This window comes from Sprattus sprattus (assembly GCF_963457725.1).
Source record: "Sprattus sprattus genome assembly, chromosome: 12".
Classification (NCBI taxonomy): Eukaryota; Metazoa; Chordata; class Actinopteri; order Clupeiformes; family Clupeidae; genus Sprattus; species Sprattus sprattus.
In genome coordinates this window covers 25392112-25411643 of record NC_137910.1, presented here as the reverse complement: position 1 = coordinate 25411643, position 19532 = coordinate 25392112, and the positions used below count along the sequence as shown (strand labels likewise).

The 19532-nt window shown below is 45.4% G+C and overlaps 1 protein-coding gene across 1 annotated transcript in view; it reads left to right on the top strand.

Moving 5' to 3' along the window:
- rmdn2 (regulator of microtubule dynamics 2) overlaps positions 1–14622 on the top strand; it is a gene marked incomplete at its 5' end in the record, with an annotated part of 36249 nt that extends 21627 nt beyond the window's left edge. The window contains 6 exons of the mRNA XM_080849514.1: positions 6886–6961; positions 7940–8017; positions 9509–9607; positions 13639–13692; positions 13789–13869; positions 14533–14622. Of these exons, the coding sequence (XP_080705640.1) occupies positions 6886–6961; positions 7940–8017; positions 9509–9607; positions 13639–13692; positions 13789–13869; positions 14533–14580 (436 nt within the window). The 3' untranslated portion in view covers positions 14581–14622. The remainder of the gene's footprint in view (positions 1–6885; positions 6962–7939; positions 8018–9508; positions 9608–13638; positions 13693–13788; positions 13870–14532) is intronic.
- Between the last annotated feature and the right edge of the window lie 4910 nt (positions 14623–19532).

Below are 19532 nucleotides of genomic sequence, written 5' to 3'. Positions count from 1 at the left end.
ACAGGAGTGTTGCTCTGAGGTACAGGAGTGTTGCTCTGAGGCACAGGAGTGTTGCTCTGAGGCACAGGAGTGTTGCTCTGAGGTACAGGAGTGTTGCTCTGAGATGCCTTTAGTGTCACAGGAGTGTTGCTCTGAGGTACAGGAGTGTTGCTCTGAGGTGCCTTTAGAGGCACAGGAGTGTTGCTCTGAGGCACAGGAGTGTTGCTCTGAGGTGCCTTTAGAGGCACAGGAGTGTTGCTCTGAGGTACAGGAGTGTTGCTCTGAGGTACAGGAGTGTTGCTCTGAGGCACAGGAGTGTTGCTCTGAGGCACAGGAGTGTTGCTCTGAGATGCCTTTAGTGTCACAGGAGTGTTGCTCTGAGATGCCTTTAGTGTCACAGGAGTGTTGCTCTGAGATGCCTTTAGTGTCACAGAGGAAGTGTTGCTCTGAGATGCCTTAGTGTCACAGGAGTGTTGCTCTTGAGATACAGGAGTGTTGCTCTGAGATGCCTTTAGTGTCACAGGAGTGTTGGCTCTGAGGTACAGGAGTGTTGCTCTGAGGTACAGGAGTGTTGCTCTGAGGCACAGGAGTGTTGCTCTGAGGTACAGGAGTGTTGCTCTGAGATGCCTTTAGTATCACAAGGAGTGTTGCTCTGAGGTACAGGAGTGTTGCTCTGAGATGCCTTTAGAGGCACAGGAGTGTTGCTCTGAGGTACAGGAGTGTTGCTCTGAGGTACAGGAGTGTTGCTCTGAGATACAGGAGTGTTGCTCTGAGGCACAGGCTAGTGTTGCTCTGAGGTACTGGAGTGTTGCTTCTGAGGTACAGGAGTGTTGCACAAAGTCCTGTTCTGTTCCGTGCACCCACACTTGTCACATCTTTTCTTTTTTTTCCTCTACCTCTTGCTGGCTTTCACAACTCATACATTCATGCTTTCGTTCGTAAGTTTTATTTTCGTTGTATCTTTCTTTTTTACCCTCTGTACATGTGATACTGAGATTGCAGTTAGTTTACAGTATTGAGAAAGATCTCAAAGCAAACAGAGGAGAGGCACAGGAGGCAAGAATAACGTCTTTCACCAATACCTCAACTCTCTCTACTTTTTCCTCTCTCTCTCCCATAGTCACTTTGTCCTTAAGAAATTATAGCTATTTTTACCCACAGCTTTTTAGAAGTAACATAAACTTGTACGTAACTGTTTGTATTCTGCTCAGTCTTGAAGCCTTAACAACACTCCCGAACTTAGTTGTTCACAGCTGAATAGCCCCCCCCCCCCTCATCTCTTACGACTAGCTACGAAACCAGATACATACCTCTATCACTCAGTCCTTGCTACAGCAACCCCAGACTACTCTACACTCATGTCCTTGCTACAGCAACCCCAGACTACATCTACACTCATGTCTCTTGCATCTTATAAACTCTTTAGCATGTCTCCTGTAAGCTCTCTTATATGACTGACTATCCGGGCCCTCTCTGTTGTCACCTCGCACGTTATCAGTTATCTCTCCGAAACACAGAGACCTATGGTCTAATGCAGAGGTGTCAGACGAATTTTCACACTGGTGCCACATCAGCATTAGGGTTGCCCTCAAAGGCCGTTGTAACTCTAAAGCTTAAAGCAGCACTAATGGTACGGCACCATTGCACACAGTCACAAAATGTCCTCAACTGGATGGCAGCTCAATTAAAGTGCTCCTTCTTTACACGTGACATTTAGGGCCTGATTTACTAACAGGATTGCGCCCATTTCAGGCGTAAAATAGCGTCTGTAAACATAAAACGGTATTTACAAAGGGAGCGCATTTGAGTAGAGGCGCATTTTTACGCTGTGTGAGGCGCAACGAGATGGGAGGGTATAAGAAACGTGGGCGTGAAGCGCATTTATATGTTAAGTGCGCCTAATGATGTATTGCGTGGTATTTACTAACAACTGCCTGGCGAGCGCGCGCGTCTCTAATTTGCGGGCTAATTCTCCGCCTTATAAAAGCACGTCTTAACCAGAAGCGCATTTCCATTGAGTCTGAAAACGTTGATATGGCAGCAGTTATTAGAGCAAGGCGAAGAAAGAAGACAGAGACAGCGCACAGAAATAATTTTTTCAACTCGTATAACAATTTTTCAGTTAAGCGAACCACAAATCATTAGACGGTACAGGTTAACCAGCCACGCAATACTTCAATTACTGGACCAGATCAGAGACGACATCGAACCCTACACCCGGCGATAACATTCCATTCCATCAGTTGTTAAACTCCTGGCAACATTTGCAAATATTGCCCTCCGAATAATTTCAAACAGTTATAGCATCTGCAGTTGGTCTCATCTCAGGCTTCACTCTGCCAAATATTCACCCGGGTACTCGACGCATTGCTACGGCGCACTGGTCAATATACATTTCCCCACTACGATAGCTGAAATTAAACTTTCCGAAAGTAATTGGAGCCATTGATTGCACCCACATGCAAACAGTCCCACCTTCAATCCACGAACACATTTACCGAAACAGAAAGCACACATATTCAATGAATGTCCAGGTCATATCTGATGCCAACATGACCATTACTAATGTGGTAGCCAAATACCCTGGATCTGTCCATGACAGTTTTATCTTCCGGAATAGTGCCATCTATCCATAATTGAGCAAAGGTGATTTTGGAGAGGCCTGGCTACTTGGTAAATGTATTTGTTTCAGTGGGGATATATTGTAGTGAACCCATGTCCCTTGTAGAACTTATTAATCTCTCCATGTACACATCTATATTGTTATAATAGAGAGTTTATGCATTAATGCCACCAATAGCATATTCTTTATAATCGTGTTCTTTTAAACATCTCGCTGTAGGTGATGGCGGGCAGAACAACAATATAACCGCGTGCACATTGAATCAGGTTCAGTGATTGAGCGAACGTGAACCAATATATCTATCTACTCTTCGCTGAACCTTAGTTTTTTCTTCCTCGAATCTCCATGGTGGCAGTAACTTCCAGGCGATTTCTCCCGTCTTTTAAAGGTGCGCTAAATAATGATTGCCCAGTGCGGATCTGGTTTGATAAATACCATGGAAAATGCGGAAAAACACTGTGCGTTAATGTGCGCCTGGCAAAGGCGCAGATTAAGCTGCGGTCGCAATGTTAGTAAATCAGGACCTAAAGGGCGGAGTAAGCACAGATTGCCCAGCGCGGATCTGGTTTGATAAATACCACGGAAAATGCGGAAAAACACTGTGCGTTAATGTGCGACCGCAGATTAGGCTGCGGTCGTAATGTTAGTAAATCAGGCCCTTAGCTTAGGAAAAATTGTATCTTTCATGTTTTTAAAAAATTCAGGCACAAGCAAAAATTTCTGTCACATAAAATAAAAGCCTACCTTCTATCTTGACTGACTCATATGCTCATTCAGTTGAGCATGCTGACAAGTATGGCCCATTCCGAGAGACTGCCATTCACTTTCCCTCTCCCGCAGTGTTTACCCATAACACTCTTCCCATAGGCCATAGGGAAGCCCCGCATTCCTCAGCCAGGGATCATGCCAAGGCACTCATCATGCCTGCTCGGTCAATCAGGGAGCCGTCTCTCGGCCCTGCAGGGCACTGCCAGAACTCTTATCACACCGCTGTGCACGCCATGACAGTCTGTGGTGCACCAATACATGAGGCAGACGAGCTGATGGGGGGGGGGGGGAGGTTGGTGGTTGTAGTGTGGATTGTGTGTGTGTGTGTGTGTGTGTGTGTGTGTGTGCCTGTGTGCGTGTGTGTACACAGTAAAAAATCTACCTGTAGGTCCGTTGAGCAACCTTTCCTGCTGTCAGTCTTCTTACCTGCCTGTTGATGGGGAGAATACTCCCTAATCACCTCTGGTATGTGACTTTGTTATTGCACACGCCTCCCCCTTCCATTGGAGATTTATTGCCTGTAATCACATTACGGACGGATCCAGCCCGCGAAGCTGAGGCAAATAAAACCTCACGTTGGCCCCATTTCCTCCCATCTCTCCTCGCCCTGTTTGCCTCTTCATTCCTCTGCTTACCTCTCTTTCATCCTCCCTTTCTTTTGGACTCTTTGTCTTACTTGCCCCCACAGCTCATCCCTCTCTTCATTCCAGTCTTGAAGATAATACACCCCTAGCTTCAGTATGGCCTATTACTTTGTTAGATGGAACTGTTGGATCTTGGAGTGTGATGACCTCCGGGGCCTGTGGATGGGTCTGCTGGTTGAACTGTGTCTCTCTTGCTAGCCTCCTGTTGCATAGTGAATAGTAGCAGGACATGGGCAGGGCCAGACTGCCAAACCCAGGTGCCGTGGAGTGTTTTTGTTGGCCGTGGGTCAGGGCGTTGTGCCATGCACACAGCGTCTGGGCTCCTGTTGTGGTGCTGAGCTCACTACACTAAAATACACACACACACACACACCACCACACAGAATACACATACAGACACACACATCATACACTCTAACACACGCACAACACACATTTGCACACACAGCAGTTTCATAATAATGCCAGTGAACAATTGTATGTATGCTGCAGGGTGTGATTTTTATACCTATATTAGTCATAATATTTTCAGTAGTCACAGCATATTTTAGATATGTAGTGTACACGTAATGGAGATTTATATCCTGAAAAATGTATGCTAATATCAGCAGGTGCTGCATGGGATAGGAACCCACAGCTTTGGCTTTGAGCATGGCATTGTTAATCCAGTATAGTAGCCCAGGCTGTTTTGGCACGGATGCCATCCAGGCCGCTCGTGTGGGCCCTGGGCAACATGCCCAGTCTGTTTCGCAGGGGTTAGGTAAGGTTCATAAGTAGCATAATGTCATCATCCACGCATATTATGTTCAATAAACAAAAACAAAAAAATGGCGCCCTTCCGTTTGGGAAAAGTGATTGCTCCAAGACATCTTTTAAAAGTGAGAGCAGCTCATGGTCTGCTACTGCCAAAAATAAAGTTTCCTCCATTTTGTTTCTCAAACATGATCTCAATGAATAAACAATGCTGATTGGCTGATCAAATTTCAGTCCCCTCTACCTAAAAAGTTTCCCAATTCTTAAGTCTCAGGACTGCGACGCCACCCAGACAGCCCACCCAGCTCATGGAAAATGAATTGAACACTAATGGGTGTCGCTTCCCATGTGAGCAGCTGGTAAAATAGACAGAGTGAGAATGAAAGAGGACGAGACTGAGAGTGAGATAGATGGAGAGGGTGAGAGAAATAGAGAATGGAAGAGGACTAGACGGAGAGTGAGATAGATGGAGAGGGTGTGCGAGATAGAGAATGGAAGAGGACGATAAAGATGGAGATGGTGAGAGTGATGGAGGGATACGCAGAAGCGGACAGACCCACAAAACCTTGTCTGAGTGGCTTCAGTGTGCAGCAGGACACTGGCTGCCTACCAAGGTTCAAACAACAGCACACAATTTCCCAGTACACCCCTACCCCCATACACACACACACACTTACACAGTTACTCACACCACACACACCCCTACCCCCATACACACACACACACTCACACAATTACTCATACACACAAACACACACACACATACACACACACACACACCCCTACCCCCATACACACACACACTTACACAGTTACTCACACACACACACACACATACCCCTACCCCCATACACACACACACACACTCACACAATTACTCACACACACACACACCCCTACCCCCATACTCACATAGTTACTCACCCACCATCACTTCGGCAGAGTAACTTTTAAAGTTTAAAGCTACACACACACACACACACACACACACACACACACACACACACACACACACACACACAGAAGGTGTTTGTGTCCTGCTGCACAGTTTAAAGCTGCAAACACACACACAGACAGACACACGCAGGCACACTCAAGAACACACACACACACACACACAGACAGACACACGCAGGCACACTCAAGAACACACACACACACACAAGTACACACACGCACACACACACACATATAAAAGGTGTTTGTGTCATGCTGCACAGTTTAAAGCTGAGTACCAGCAGGATTAGGGAGCTCTGTGCCGAAAGGCCTTTGATCACCTCATTCCTCCCATCTCATAACACTCAACACCAGGAAAGGAAACGCACACCTGCATACACACACAGACACACACACAAACACACACACACACACACACACACACACACACACACAAAAAAAGTACATAGTCATGCATATTCACACGTGCACACAACCCCTTATGCACACACACATGTAAACATCCAAATATGTACTCACTAACACGTGTGCGTGCCAGCACTCAAGTCTGCGATCTCAAAAATCTGTATGCACAGACACAACTAAGTCTTAAGCACCTAGATACACACATAAGGAGACAGACTGACATACACACACACACACACACACACGCGCACAAAGGAAAATACTATCCAAGCTTGCTTTGATTACTCATCCAGCCCTTAACTACATTTTTACAAATGAACTTGGAGAAGTACTGGAGGAGATCAGGGAAGTGGTGCCTTACAACTAGCGCTAATGAGGGGGGATGGACCCACTGGCACTGACCCCCTTCGGTGTGGTTTCCTTGGAGCTGGTTGGTGACCCGGGGAAAGGGTGGCGTGTCTGGTGCCCCCTGCTCAACCGTGGCCTGGTCATGCCCACTGGACCTTATCCGTGTTGGGGTACGGGTCGCTGCCCGCGGTCTTTGCGTGCCGGCACCAAACAGAGAGGGCGGGTTCTGCTGGGGGATACGAGGCAGTTATGGGCGTCATGACTGCATGCCTGGATAGTTGGGTCACTCTCCTTAGAAAACAGCAGGAATGGGGTGCCTCGTGCTGAGTTTAAAACCATTACAGAAGTGTTGAGGGTTGCTGGGTCATTGTTTTCATTCTTTCTTTCTCTTTACTTTTTCTTTTGCAGGTTTGCCATTTTGTGTGGACAGTTATCTGAGTATGACACCATCCAGAATAAAATCAAAAATGGCTATCTGTTTAAGGTGAGTAAGTGTGTGAAGATCTGTTTGTTAAGCTGCTCAAAAAGATGACTCTTAGTCATCTATTAGCAATTTGCTCTGATGGCAAAAGCATATACCCCTAATGTTCCAGCAGTATATGTTCTGGACATCCCCATGCAAACCCCAGGTGCTGTATTCTTGGCCTGGAAAAACATTCTTGGAATCATTATTTATGATCTTTCATGGAATCATTAAACAAAAATAGCACTCTCATGTATATATTTATGCACTAAGCTCTGAATGAGGTGTGAAATTATGTCTGGCTTTATTTATGTATTTATATATATTTATAAAATATCTGTATCTGTGTATATCTCTCTCTATATATATGTATAGGACATTGTGTGGACATTCGGCACATAGGACTGTATTTAGATATGGGACTGGAGAAGTGGGCGGGAGTTTTCTGTCGTTCAGTAAGAGCCATGTGCAGGCAAGGATCAGGCAGTGGAGCACCACGGCACGTAGCATCCATCATACCTGTCAACCGGCACCCAAAACATTGTTTATCTGCTCGACAGGTGAACAATGAAAGAGGAAAAGCGGGTGGAGAGAAAGAGAGAGAGAGGGAGGGAGGGAGGGAGGGAGAGAGGAGGGGAGGCAGGGAGAGAAGGAGGGAGTAGAGGGGAGAGTTTGTGCAGGCGTAAGACAAAGTAAGTGGATTGGCAAGAAAGTGGGAGTGTAGGAGAGGGAGAACATAAAAGAGTTGTGTGCTGGTGTGTATCAAGCTCTTCAGTGATCATCGGAGACAGAAGCCGAGACTTTAGAGCACGACTAAACTGGCCAAATAAAGGCTACCCAACCCCACTCTATAGACATGCTAACACAGCATCTATCCCCCAACCACACACACAAACACACACACACACACACACACACACACACACACACACACACACACACACACACACACACACACACACACACACTGAGCTGTGTTTCTTCACCATCTCTCCCTAGGATCATCTCGACCGAGCCATTGAGCTGAAACCTGAGGACCCTCTCTCCTATTACCTGCTGGGCCGCTGGTGTTACGCCGTAAGTGACTCGTAACCCGGCCATTAAAATCCCATCACAATGCAGCTGGAGCCGAACAGATTTTCATCGGGCCTTTTCAGCCATCTTTGTCATTTAGCTGCTGTGTCCACCATCTCCACCCACCGCCTTCCTCCCTCTCGTGACATGAGCACTGACACACAAGCCACTTTTGGCCAGCCATTGTGTCTTTGAAATCAGACAGGCTCTGTTTAACTTTGGTGTTTGCCCCCTTGATCGCAGTCCCATTATTCTTCCACACAGGGAGCACATGTAATGTAAACACACTGAAAACATATAAACACTTCCCAATGCCGACAGCAACCGACCACCCATCGACTTTTTTTTTTTAGTTGTTGAAAAGATTACTAAAAAGGAGGTGTTTCAGTAATGTTTGCGCGTTTGACATGGTGAAGTGAGCTGCAGGGGTTGACCTACGACACGTTAAGAGAGAGATGTGCATATGTTGGAAAGGAATGGACGCAATAGCTTCATCCATCCGCGCTAAAACTTCCATTCAGCCATCACCACCTCTGTTGGCTTTGCCAGTGCCGCCTCGTTTGAAAGAACCTGTAATGACACCGGGCCAACAGTACACCTGCAATTAGCAGACTCTTTCCTCCCTCCTTTAAAAAAAATATCCTTCCCCTCCTGTTTTTTTTCCTTCTGGCACGAAAGGGTGGAGAGGGAACATTTCATACACCCTTACAGCCGTTCCTGCCCCGAGCCATTATCTAATTCCTGGAAATGCGTGCTCCGGCGGAAAAGGTGGGGGCCGGTGCAGTGCCCAGTGTTTGCAAGATAACACGAGTGTGTGGGTGTGTGGAAACAAACTGTATATGCCTTGCTGTGCGTGCTTTCTAAACACAAATGTTTGTCAGGTTTTATGTGTCTGTCTCAGAAAAACAGATGGTGTTTTATGATTGGTTGATAAGTGCTTTGATTGGTCCATTTTGGGTGAAGGACAATGAATGTCCAGACCGAGCAGGAAGAGAACAATGGAAAAAACGTAATTCATTATGATTAATCTGTGGGAGTGGTGCCTACTGCAAACGATACGGGCTAAGCGCTATTTGGTCAGGCTTCCTAGTATTATTCGGAGCCATTAATGAATAGTGAAGTCCTTGGGGTTTGTTGAATAAGTACCAGTGTCATTCTGTTCATCTGGTCCTGGTTTTCTCTTTCTCCCGACTCTTCACTTGATCTCATTCTCTTCCCTCTCTCCTTTTCACCGCTCTTAAGTCTCTTCCCGGTGTCAACATCTCACATAAGGCAGCCATTATGTCCCCTTTACTGTTGTAACATTACATTTGATTAAGTGCCGTGATATTCACAACCCCTATTCACTTTCTTGCCCTGTGGTTTGGTTAAGCAATAGGACCCCGTCCCCTCTGGGTACCACGGCAACAACACACCACAGATGTTACTCCAAACACGGGCACTTTCTGTTGTAAATGTGTGTCTCAGTGTCAGATTTGTGTTTTAATGTCTCAGGTTGCTCAGTGCACGTGGATTGAAAGGAAAATTGCTGCTACTCTTTTCGGAGAGCCTCCCAACGCAACCGTCCAGGACGCCCTGAAGAACTTCCTGAAGGTACGGCATCATCACAGGGACATGTCACAGTCTGTGGCGGGGTTCTTCAAAGCTAAATCTTAAACCCAGATTCAGTTTTGGCTTGTCTGTCATCATGATCTAGAGAATGACTCCTGGGTAAATGTCATACCAACACACCGTGAATGCCTGAGCACATGTCATACCAGCACATCCTAACATTACCACTCAGTGACCACCTGAGCACATATAATACCAGCACATCCTAACATTAACACACCGTGACCACCTGAGCACATGTCATACCAGCACATCCTAACATTAACACACCGTGACCACCTGAGCACATATAATACCAGCACATCCTAACATTAACACACCGTGACCACCTGAGCACATGTCATACCAGCACATCCTAACATTAACACACCGTGACCACCTGAGCACATATAATACCAGCACATCCTAACATTAACACACCGTGACCACCTGAGCACATACCAGCACATCCTAACATTAACACACCGTGACCACCTGAGCACAAACCAGCACATCCTAACATTAACACACCGTGACCACCTGAGCACATGTCATACCAGCACATCCTAACATTAACACACCGTGACCACCTGGGCACATACCAGCACATCCTAACATTAACACACCGTGACCACCTGAGCACAAACCAGCACATCCTAACATTAACACACCGTGACCACCTGAGCACATGTCATACCAGCACATCCTAACATTAACACACCGTGACCACCTGAGCACATACCAGCACATCCTAACATTAACACACCGTGACCACCTGAGCACATATAATACCAGCACATCCTAACATTAACACACCGTGACCACCTGAGCACATGTCATACCAGCACATCCTAACATTAACACACCCTGACCACCTGGGCACAAACCAGCACATCCTAACATTAACACACCGTGACCACCTGAGCACATATAATACCAGCACATCCTAACATTAACACACCGTGACCACCTGAGCACATGTCATACCAGCACATCCTAACATTAACACACCCTGACCACCTGGGCACAAACCAGCACATCCTAACATTAACACACCGTGACCACCTGAGCACATATAATACCAGCACATCCTAACATTAACACACCGTGACCACCTGAGCACATGTCATACCAGCACATCCTAACATTAACACACCCTGACCACCTGGGCACAAACCAGCACATCCTAACATTAACACACCGTGACCACCTGAGCACATATAATACCAGCACATCCTAACATTAACACACCGTGACCACCTGAGCACATATAATACCAGCACATCCTAACGTTAACACACCGTGACCACCTGAGCACATATAATACCAGCACATCCTAACATTAACACACTGTGACCACCTGAGCACATATAATACCAGCACATCCTAACATTAACACACTGTGACCACCTGAGCACATGTCATACCAGCACATCCAACGTTAACACACCTGAGACACCTGGAGCTCCCCACTGCCAACTTTGTACATTCACCAGGGCTTAAGTTTTCCTTTTTATATTTTTCACTCTGAAACAACTTGTACTACAAGCTCGAGGGCAAATAGACAATCACTGTTCTTTCAGGGCAATCTTGAACACTGCTGCAGGAAAGACTCAAGACAAAAATCTTTTATCAAAGGCTGCTAAGAATGAAGTGAATCTGTGAGACAGCTGCCCAGTGATATGTGTGTTACCCAAGGTTAGATTGTCCCTCCGTGAAACATATTGCCCTAGTTCCAAGGGCGCCATGGAAGATTGAGCTGAAAGGGCTGCTCTCACATGAACTAAGGGGACTGGAGTCATGGCAACGTACTTGTGCTCGCTTTTTCATCCACCCTGGACTCCAAGCTGTTGCCTTTGGTGCACAGGCAGGGGATGTGTTTTGTGTGTGTGTGTGTGTGTGTGTTTTGTGTGTACAAGCGGGATATGCCCTCAGGTTGCTCCTTTTCCCTCTCTTTTTAACTCTTCATTCCCTCTCTCTCTCTCTCTCTCTCTCTCCTTCTCTCTCGCTCTCTCTCTCTCTCTCTCTCTCTCTCTCTCTTTCTTGTCTTGTTTCTTAAAGTCCCCGGTATTTAAAAAGGGCTTAATCTATGTTCCCTCATTTCACATGTTTATATAGAGAATTGAAATTGCTCCTGGCCAAGATTCTCTTGCATGCCTCATCTTCATGTTGTGTATATCTCACCCATCAATTTGATTTAAGTGGTGTGTGTTGTAACTTGTTTCTCCTTATTGCCATGACTCTGGGGGTGGTGGTGGTGAAGAGGAGGGATTTCTCGCTTTCAGCAAACAATTCTTGAAGAGTTATACAACAGCTGTGGCTGTGGCACGTGGTTGGCCTACAAAAACAGTGGCTGCAAGTGCCCAGACTTCCAACCAGGGGTTAAGTCAAAATAAATACAAAAATAAAGAAATGGAAGCTGTTGGCCACGTCTCTGTGTCCCCTGGAAGTAGTGCAGGTCCAGTCCCTCTGTGTGTAATTGCCCAATTTGCCTGCGAAAGAGTGCCCACTGCCCTGCCACATGGGTCAGAGATGGGCCTCTGGGCTTTGCTTTGGCAGCCAGGGCAGATATGAGACCAGACTGGCACTTCTGGATTCTCTCTCTTGCTCTCCGACTGACCCTTTCCTCCAAGGCTAACTGCCACCAGAGGGGGCATGTCAGCAGAAAGCTCACAGCTTTTCTCTGGATGGAATCACTGAAGTCACAGACTGTTTTAGATTGTCTAGGTGGGAGAGCTTTCGCTAGACTTTAAAAACAGCTTGGCAAAATGTGCTAAATTATTTCCTAAATGCTCAAAACATCTTTTCAGATGTCCCACTGTAATAAACTGTATATGTCTGAAGAAGTCATTTTGTTCAGTTTGTCCAAAAAACAAACAATTGTACATATTTTGTGAATGACGCATGTACAGTATGCACCATGTACATCTTCTAAGTAGATCCTTTACACCAAAGTTTGTAATTTAAACTATTTGATTTTGAGGTTTGAACATAAAATGGTGGTCTTGAGTGAGAAGAAAAACAACCTTAATTGTATCCTGCCTTAGGGTCTAAATCTCTTACACAGACAGAACATGTATCAGAGGGCTGTGTTGAGACGAGTAATTTATATAGATGAGGAATTAAAATCATAAAATGGCGTTGGAATGTCCCTGTAACATCTGATTTGTTTTCATTGGCAGTCTGAAAACCTTCTGACAGGACTGTGATGTGACAAGACAAGTGCTCCGCAGCATTTGGTGCTGGAGATGTAGAAAATTGTTTACAAACACCGCCTCAGCCCTGTGGCATGCATCGTTTGCCATTTCATTGATTTAAACAGCCGCTTAAAGCAGCATTCCAGCAATCTTCGGTGTGGGTTGTTGTTAAAATGTTCCTCCTAAGATCACTCTGCCCTGTCATTAACTCTGGCTTTAACGTCAGCAATCCCCAAATCATTTGTAGTTAAGAGGAATAATTGTCTGCTGCTTGTGCCATTTAAGAGTACAACATACATACTGTACTGTACATGCCCCGATCTGGAGATTCTTCTCCAGTAAAAGTGATTCACTGCTTATTCCTGAAATGCCTTGTGCAACACAGAGGCTGTTTAGATAAGTTAGAAGTGCGTACATGTTCCTGTCTAAAAGTAATAAAGCGTGTAAAAAGATCAAAGATGCTTCACTAATAGCAGGACCTCTGCCAGTATTTGATCCAACTGCTGCACTACTTCAGCACCTGGCTAATGGCTGAAGAAATAAAACTTCTTGAATTCAGTCTAGGAGCTGAATGGTCAAAATTAGGGGTGTGCTGTTAGGAATAATGATCCTGTCTGTTTTTTCTTCATAGAGCTCCTGCACTCTTCTCTAGTTGCCCTCACCTTACTTTCCCTCTCTCTGTATTCATCTTCAATCTTGAATACATGGGCCCCTTGCTGTTCATTCAGCTCTCCCTTCTTTGTCAACTGTCTTTGTTTCATCTCCTTCTCGCTCTCCTCTTCCTCTTTCATTGTCCCTTTCATTGTCCCCAATTAATATACTCATTTTGTTCATTAGGCTGATGAGATCTGTCCAAAGTACTCAAAAGCCAATCTCGTCTTCTTGGCAAAGGTCAGTGGTTGCCCTTTTTAAAATATGTTAGACATAAAGGTCACAGATAAGGTAGTGTAGCACATTTAACCTTGATGTATTTCTCTGTTTGAACAGTGTTATAAGGACTTGGGCCAGAAACAGCAAGCTAGAGAGATGTGCAACACAGCATCCTGCATGGACAACACTACTAAAGAGGTAGGGCAGTGTATATCCAGCTCAGACAAAACTTTACCTTTCAATGAATTTGAGCTACAGCTGTCAAATGCCCTTTCCACCCATGCAAACTAGCGGCTAGTTCTTGGCTGGTGCTAGTGAAGCTTCAGAGTTGGATTTGAACTTGTTTGCTTTTCCACGGCTAGAGAGCCACCATAGAACCATGTCATTACGTCACTGTATACGTCTCCGCTTTCCAGCAATGCCAGCTCCAAGCATAACAACAACAACAACAACTGCAGACTAGCAAGCAAACATAGCTACTAATGTCTCACATCAATGTTACAAACGTAACTAATAATGTTACGAACCTAACATAGATGTGACAAATTAGTATCTATGTTGGCTTGGGTTTAATTTGATCTTATTGACGTCCAAACCAGCAAAGTAACGCTCTGGAACCAGTTTTCCTGTTTGAGAGCCAGGTTTCTTGCTGATGAAACGCAAAGAACTGGTTCGACATTACCAGTTACAAACATGCCCTTGAACTGCCTTGGTGGAAAATGGGTATTATTATCATGACCTTATCAAACCTGTTCTCTCTCTCTTTCTCTCTCAAACTCTCTCTCTCTCTCTCTGTGCCCCACTTTACCCCCCCCCCCCCCCCCCCTCTCTCTCTCTCTCTCTCTCTCATCTCTGTCTCAGGATGATGAGGCCCAGAAGGAGCTGGACTCCCTTCTTCCCTATTTGTAGCCAAGGAATCTCCATTAAGCTGATGCTACCTTTAACATGACGTCTACTGCTTCAGCCCCAAGCTGTCCCGAGCTTGACCAGGGCGTGGAGTTGAATGTGAAGAAAACTATGAAGATTTTATTTTTTTGTCAGGGTGCTTTTTTTTAAGTTAAGTTTTAGCTTTTACATCTACACACAAGAACTAACTCCACTGTCACGTATGCAGATGTTAGATTATAATCATGCACATCATCTTGGTAATGGACAATAACTGACAGAAGAAATCTGATTACAAGTGTGCGGCTGGAGTGTGCAAACAAGGAAAGGGGACCCAAATGCTGACTGTGTATTTGTCTGGGTCACACCCGATGGTGTGATGACTGAACAAAACAGTTTCTAGAAAGTTCTGTGAAAGAGTGTCACTGTACCTGGCATAAGAAACAGAAGGGAGGCAATTCTTCTCTTTTGCCCCACACAGTTGGTACCCATCACCCAACACGGCTGAAGAAAAGTGCTGTCTATCGGTGAAACGGTTATCTGCATCCAACCCCTCTCCTTTGCCAAAACAATCCTGTTTGCTTTTGTCATTTTCAGCACATTTTTACCTCTAGTGACAGCCGTAACAACAACAACCGGAAAAGGACAAACATGTGACCCAAACAATGGAACACCCAAAACAAGGATTTTCATTCAGTGGCCACCATTTGACCTCTTCCGTCTGTCTCTCCCTCTCTCTGTCTTTCTCTCTCAGTCCCCATTCATGAGGACAGGGGGGCTCTTTCCCATTGGACCATTGACATTTGTGGCACCTTTGTCCCAGTTGTGGGATCAATAGGGCAGCGTTCCTGTCCTGTGTTTGGGGGTAACAAGCGGTTCTGTCTCCCTCCAGTGCACACCAGCACCCCGGCGCCTCACCCCCACATCTCACCCCCACGTCTCACGCCCTCGCTAATCCCAGCAGCAGTGGCGTGAGGGGATTGAGGCAGCTCGTCTGACATTTTGTCCTTTCTTTTCCTTCTTTCCGAATGAGGATTATTGTTTTTACATTCCCGTTGCATGTCATGTCATGTCACATGTTTTCATCGCAGTGACTGGATTATTGTCATTATTAACGCTGTAATCAGTCATTATATTGTTATGTAGATCTGTATTGAATTAAGAAGCCTGATTTATATAGCTCTGATTTTATGGACATTTATCATGAAAAGGAAGAAAATTGATTGATGTACTCGATACTATGAAAATGTAAATGGTTACTATGTATATCATAAATTGTGCTATTAAGGGGGAAAAATAGAGGAAGTTGAAAGCAAGGATGCCCTGTGTTGTTTCAGAAGAATTCTGGGACAATCTTCTCCTGAGGTCATGTTTGGCCTTCCCAATGTCAACATGAAATAAGTGGTTTTATGTCTTCATGTTCCCTTTTATTGAGTCTTTATTTTTCTTTAGATTTTTATTGTTGAGCAATAGGAATGTGTTGTAGCATTTAAAAGAGCTGCAACATTTTCTGAATTATATTACAGGGAAATTGTAACGAGAGTAAATTAAGTTAACAAAATCTATACACAATTGGTGGTAAAGTTTAATATGAACATATTTACATTTTACCATTAAAACGTGGTCATTATCTTTGATTCCTCCCCTTCTTTGCTTCATTCCTGGGATTATCACACGATCTAACTCAGGGGTCTGCCGTCCAGTCAGATCGGGACTTTAGTGTCTCCCGCCTTCGTAGGCACGTCTTTACACAAAAACGCATTCAGCAACACTAGAAATGGCGTCAGACTAAGATCTTCATTTTCCTTAATCAGAGATGTGATCAGTACAGAAAGGGTACAAACATAAAAAATGAGTTTGCCACATCCTACCCGTTTCTCCCTCTGCTCATTCTTGCCTAGTCTTTATGATGGGGATGTTTTCGTTTGGGAAGTGGTTGGCTGATAACAGCACTGGGCAGAGTTGGGATTTTTTTCCCCAGGTGCTCCAGCATCCTCTCGCCTTCCTCTCACGCCTACGCCACCTGGAAAGATGAGCAAATGAGAGAGTGGGGACCACCGGCCAGCCTCTCCTCTCCATCTGAGAAAGGGTTCAGAAAAGCAGCTGATAAGCTTCACATCCAAGGGTATACCCTGAGGAACAAATGAACAGACCAACGAGGAAGCACCTCCTCTATAGTCTGCTGCTGTGCAAAGGATATTCCATGCAGTTGAATGATTCCTAGCGGGCCAAATTTAGTATAGTATTTGGGACAGTGTGAGGAAACGTATGGACAGTCGGTGACAGGGATGCATGTTCAACCTAAGCCTCAGTACTTATATAGTTGAGTTGAGGGGGATAAATATTTGCCAAAATGGTTTTGCCTCCTTGTTACCCACTGACACTGACTGAGTTTCACATTACACTGTTAACACTGATGCGGACATCACTGCCTCTATGGCATCAACCTGTTGTGTTTAGTGAGCACTCTGTAGATGGAGGCAGTATTTACACTGCATACCTTACAACAATGCACATGGTGGTGTTTTGGACAATTAGCCCGTTTTTCAGGCCTGTGTGGATAGTTTGTAGTAAAAACAATGCAAGTAATGAAAACAATCCAGTGTAATGCACCTTCTAGTGAGATAAAACTTGCTGCCAAACAATAGTGAACCCTGATTAAAAAAAAAAAAAAAAGGTTTTCCAATGAATGTTAGTTTAGAATAGTAATTGGGTAAGGACAGGATGGGATAATGAAATTAAAATATGTAGAGTATATTTACTGAGAGTATTGCAGTGTATTTGAGAGATATTATTTTGCATATATTATATACATTTTCAATTGGCTAACAGCATACCAATATATTACTTTATATAGCCAAATAGGACACACAGAGACATTTGTTTCTACATTGGATGTCTCTTGGTGTGATTTTTCTCTGTATATACTCCCTACCCCTTCAGAAGTAAATAGACATTGTTCCCTCCCCTGTTCAATCTAGAAGGCAGAATGTCTGCAGTACGCAAAATTCCCTTTGCAGATTGCCGCTTCACATTCTTGGCCTGCATTTCAGTGTCATGACTCATGTTTGACCACTGGCTTAAGGAGGCCCAGCTGGCAAATCCACAGGACAACAGAGTTTTATCCAGTGTCTGCGTGAGCATTGTTTGTTATGAATGAGCGTGGCTGCTTTGAGTACTAATCAGTGGACAAAGCCGGGCCACGTGAGACTCCGGTGGCACTTCATTCTAGTGGCGGCTCCCGGGGATGGTGTTTGTTTTTGTGCTGTTTGTGAAGCATGCCACCCCGTCACACCAGGACAGAAACAGCTGCTCCTGCCATGAGGTCGAGGGGTCAGACCGACTGAGAACGATCGGTGCTTGTCCGCTCCGCAACACTTCCCTTGCCCTCTTTTCCTGCCTTTGCTTGTGCATTCTCTCTGTCTCTCTCTCTCTCTCTCTCTCTCTTTCTCTCTCTCTCTCTCTGTTTGCCCACTTTGATGCTGTGTGGGAGACCAAAGCAGTCACACGCCATGCACCATCACCCACTTGCATAACACACTCAGAGCATGTGCCTGCTCACACTCGACCAGCTCTCTCCACCTGCCACCCCTGGCCTCTCCTTGAGGAGGAGATGTACCCAGCAGACCGTGGGTCTACCTCTGTTCCCCATTAAGAGGGAATCCAAGCCCCTTCTGGGTGTCTAGGTCAACCAGAGGTCATTTACCACAGAGGAAAACACTGAAGGAAAACTCTCAGTAGCCCCCTGCTCAATGCATAGTAGGTTTTTGTCCAGTGACTAAGATGAACATTGCAGTACAATGCTGAGTGAGTTTGTTACACCACTAAATGGCTATTGGCTATTCCAGAGAGTGGACCAGACACACCTCTTTCATTATGGGTGACAGATGTATCAAGAGGGGGGTTATACAATCTGGTGTTAAATTGGTCTCCCCCCAGCCTTAACTCATCGTTCCTTACAACACAATCCCCTTTAACTTTTGCAGGAAACAACACTGAACCTTGTGTAGATGAAGGCCTTTCGGGCTCAGCTGGAAAGACAAGGCTGGTGTCCTTGAAGTACACTCGTGTCCTTTATCTCTGCGGACACTGGAGTAGGAGGGTTGTGTGTTCTGGTAATCGGAGAGGGGAGGCTTAGTCTAGTTACCATAGTGTTCCGGCAATGACCGAGCCCCCCCCCCCCCCCGCCCAAACCCACCCCAAGCGCTGTGACATTGTCTCAGGATAGTCCGAATGCTGATCCTACCCCTACCACATCTGGGTACAGTGCAGTGCAAAGACACACGTGGCCCGTGTGAGATTTTCATAACAAGTTTTCAGTTCAGGAATATAGCAAACAATACAGATGTTTCTTCATTCTCTACATTTTCATTCTTTCTTTGTTCCTTCCTCTTATAAAATTTGGGTAATGAGGGGCATGTGGGTGTTGGCGTATCGCTAATCAGCTGGCTTTATCTGCACTTGTCACGCACTGCGCTGGCTGGCTGTGAGCCCTGACTGATCAAGAACAGGATGTTCTGTGAGAGCAAGATAAAGAGCAGCGCAGGCAGAGGTTTATCCCAAACACTTTCCTTTTGTTCCCACACCGCATGGAAGCTCCGGCCAGCCAGCCGGCAAGCAAGCAGTGTTGCACTGGGTAAAATTAGAAAGCAGTTACTCCCACACACACACACACACACACACACACACACACACACGCACACACACACACACCCCAACCCGTTGCTGTTGGTTCCTATTTAGGTTCCTTGCCACGCTAAGGGCTAAAAGTGTTTATAATCACACCTCGGGTGAAAGTTTGTGTTTTTGTTGGCTGTTGTAGACACTGTTAAAGCTGTCACCCAGAAAAAAAATTCAATTGACATGAGAATAATTACAACACCCAGCAAGATTCATAATCTGAGAAACATGAGCAGGTTTGTAAACATGAGATCCCTCTGGGTTTAATAAAATTGGAAACACTTACACACCAGATC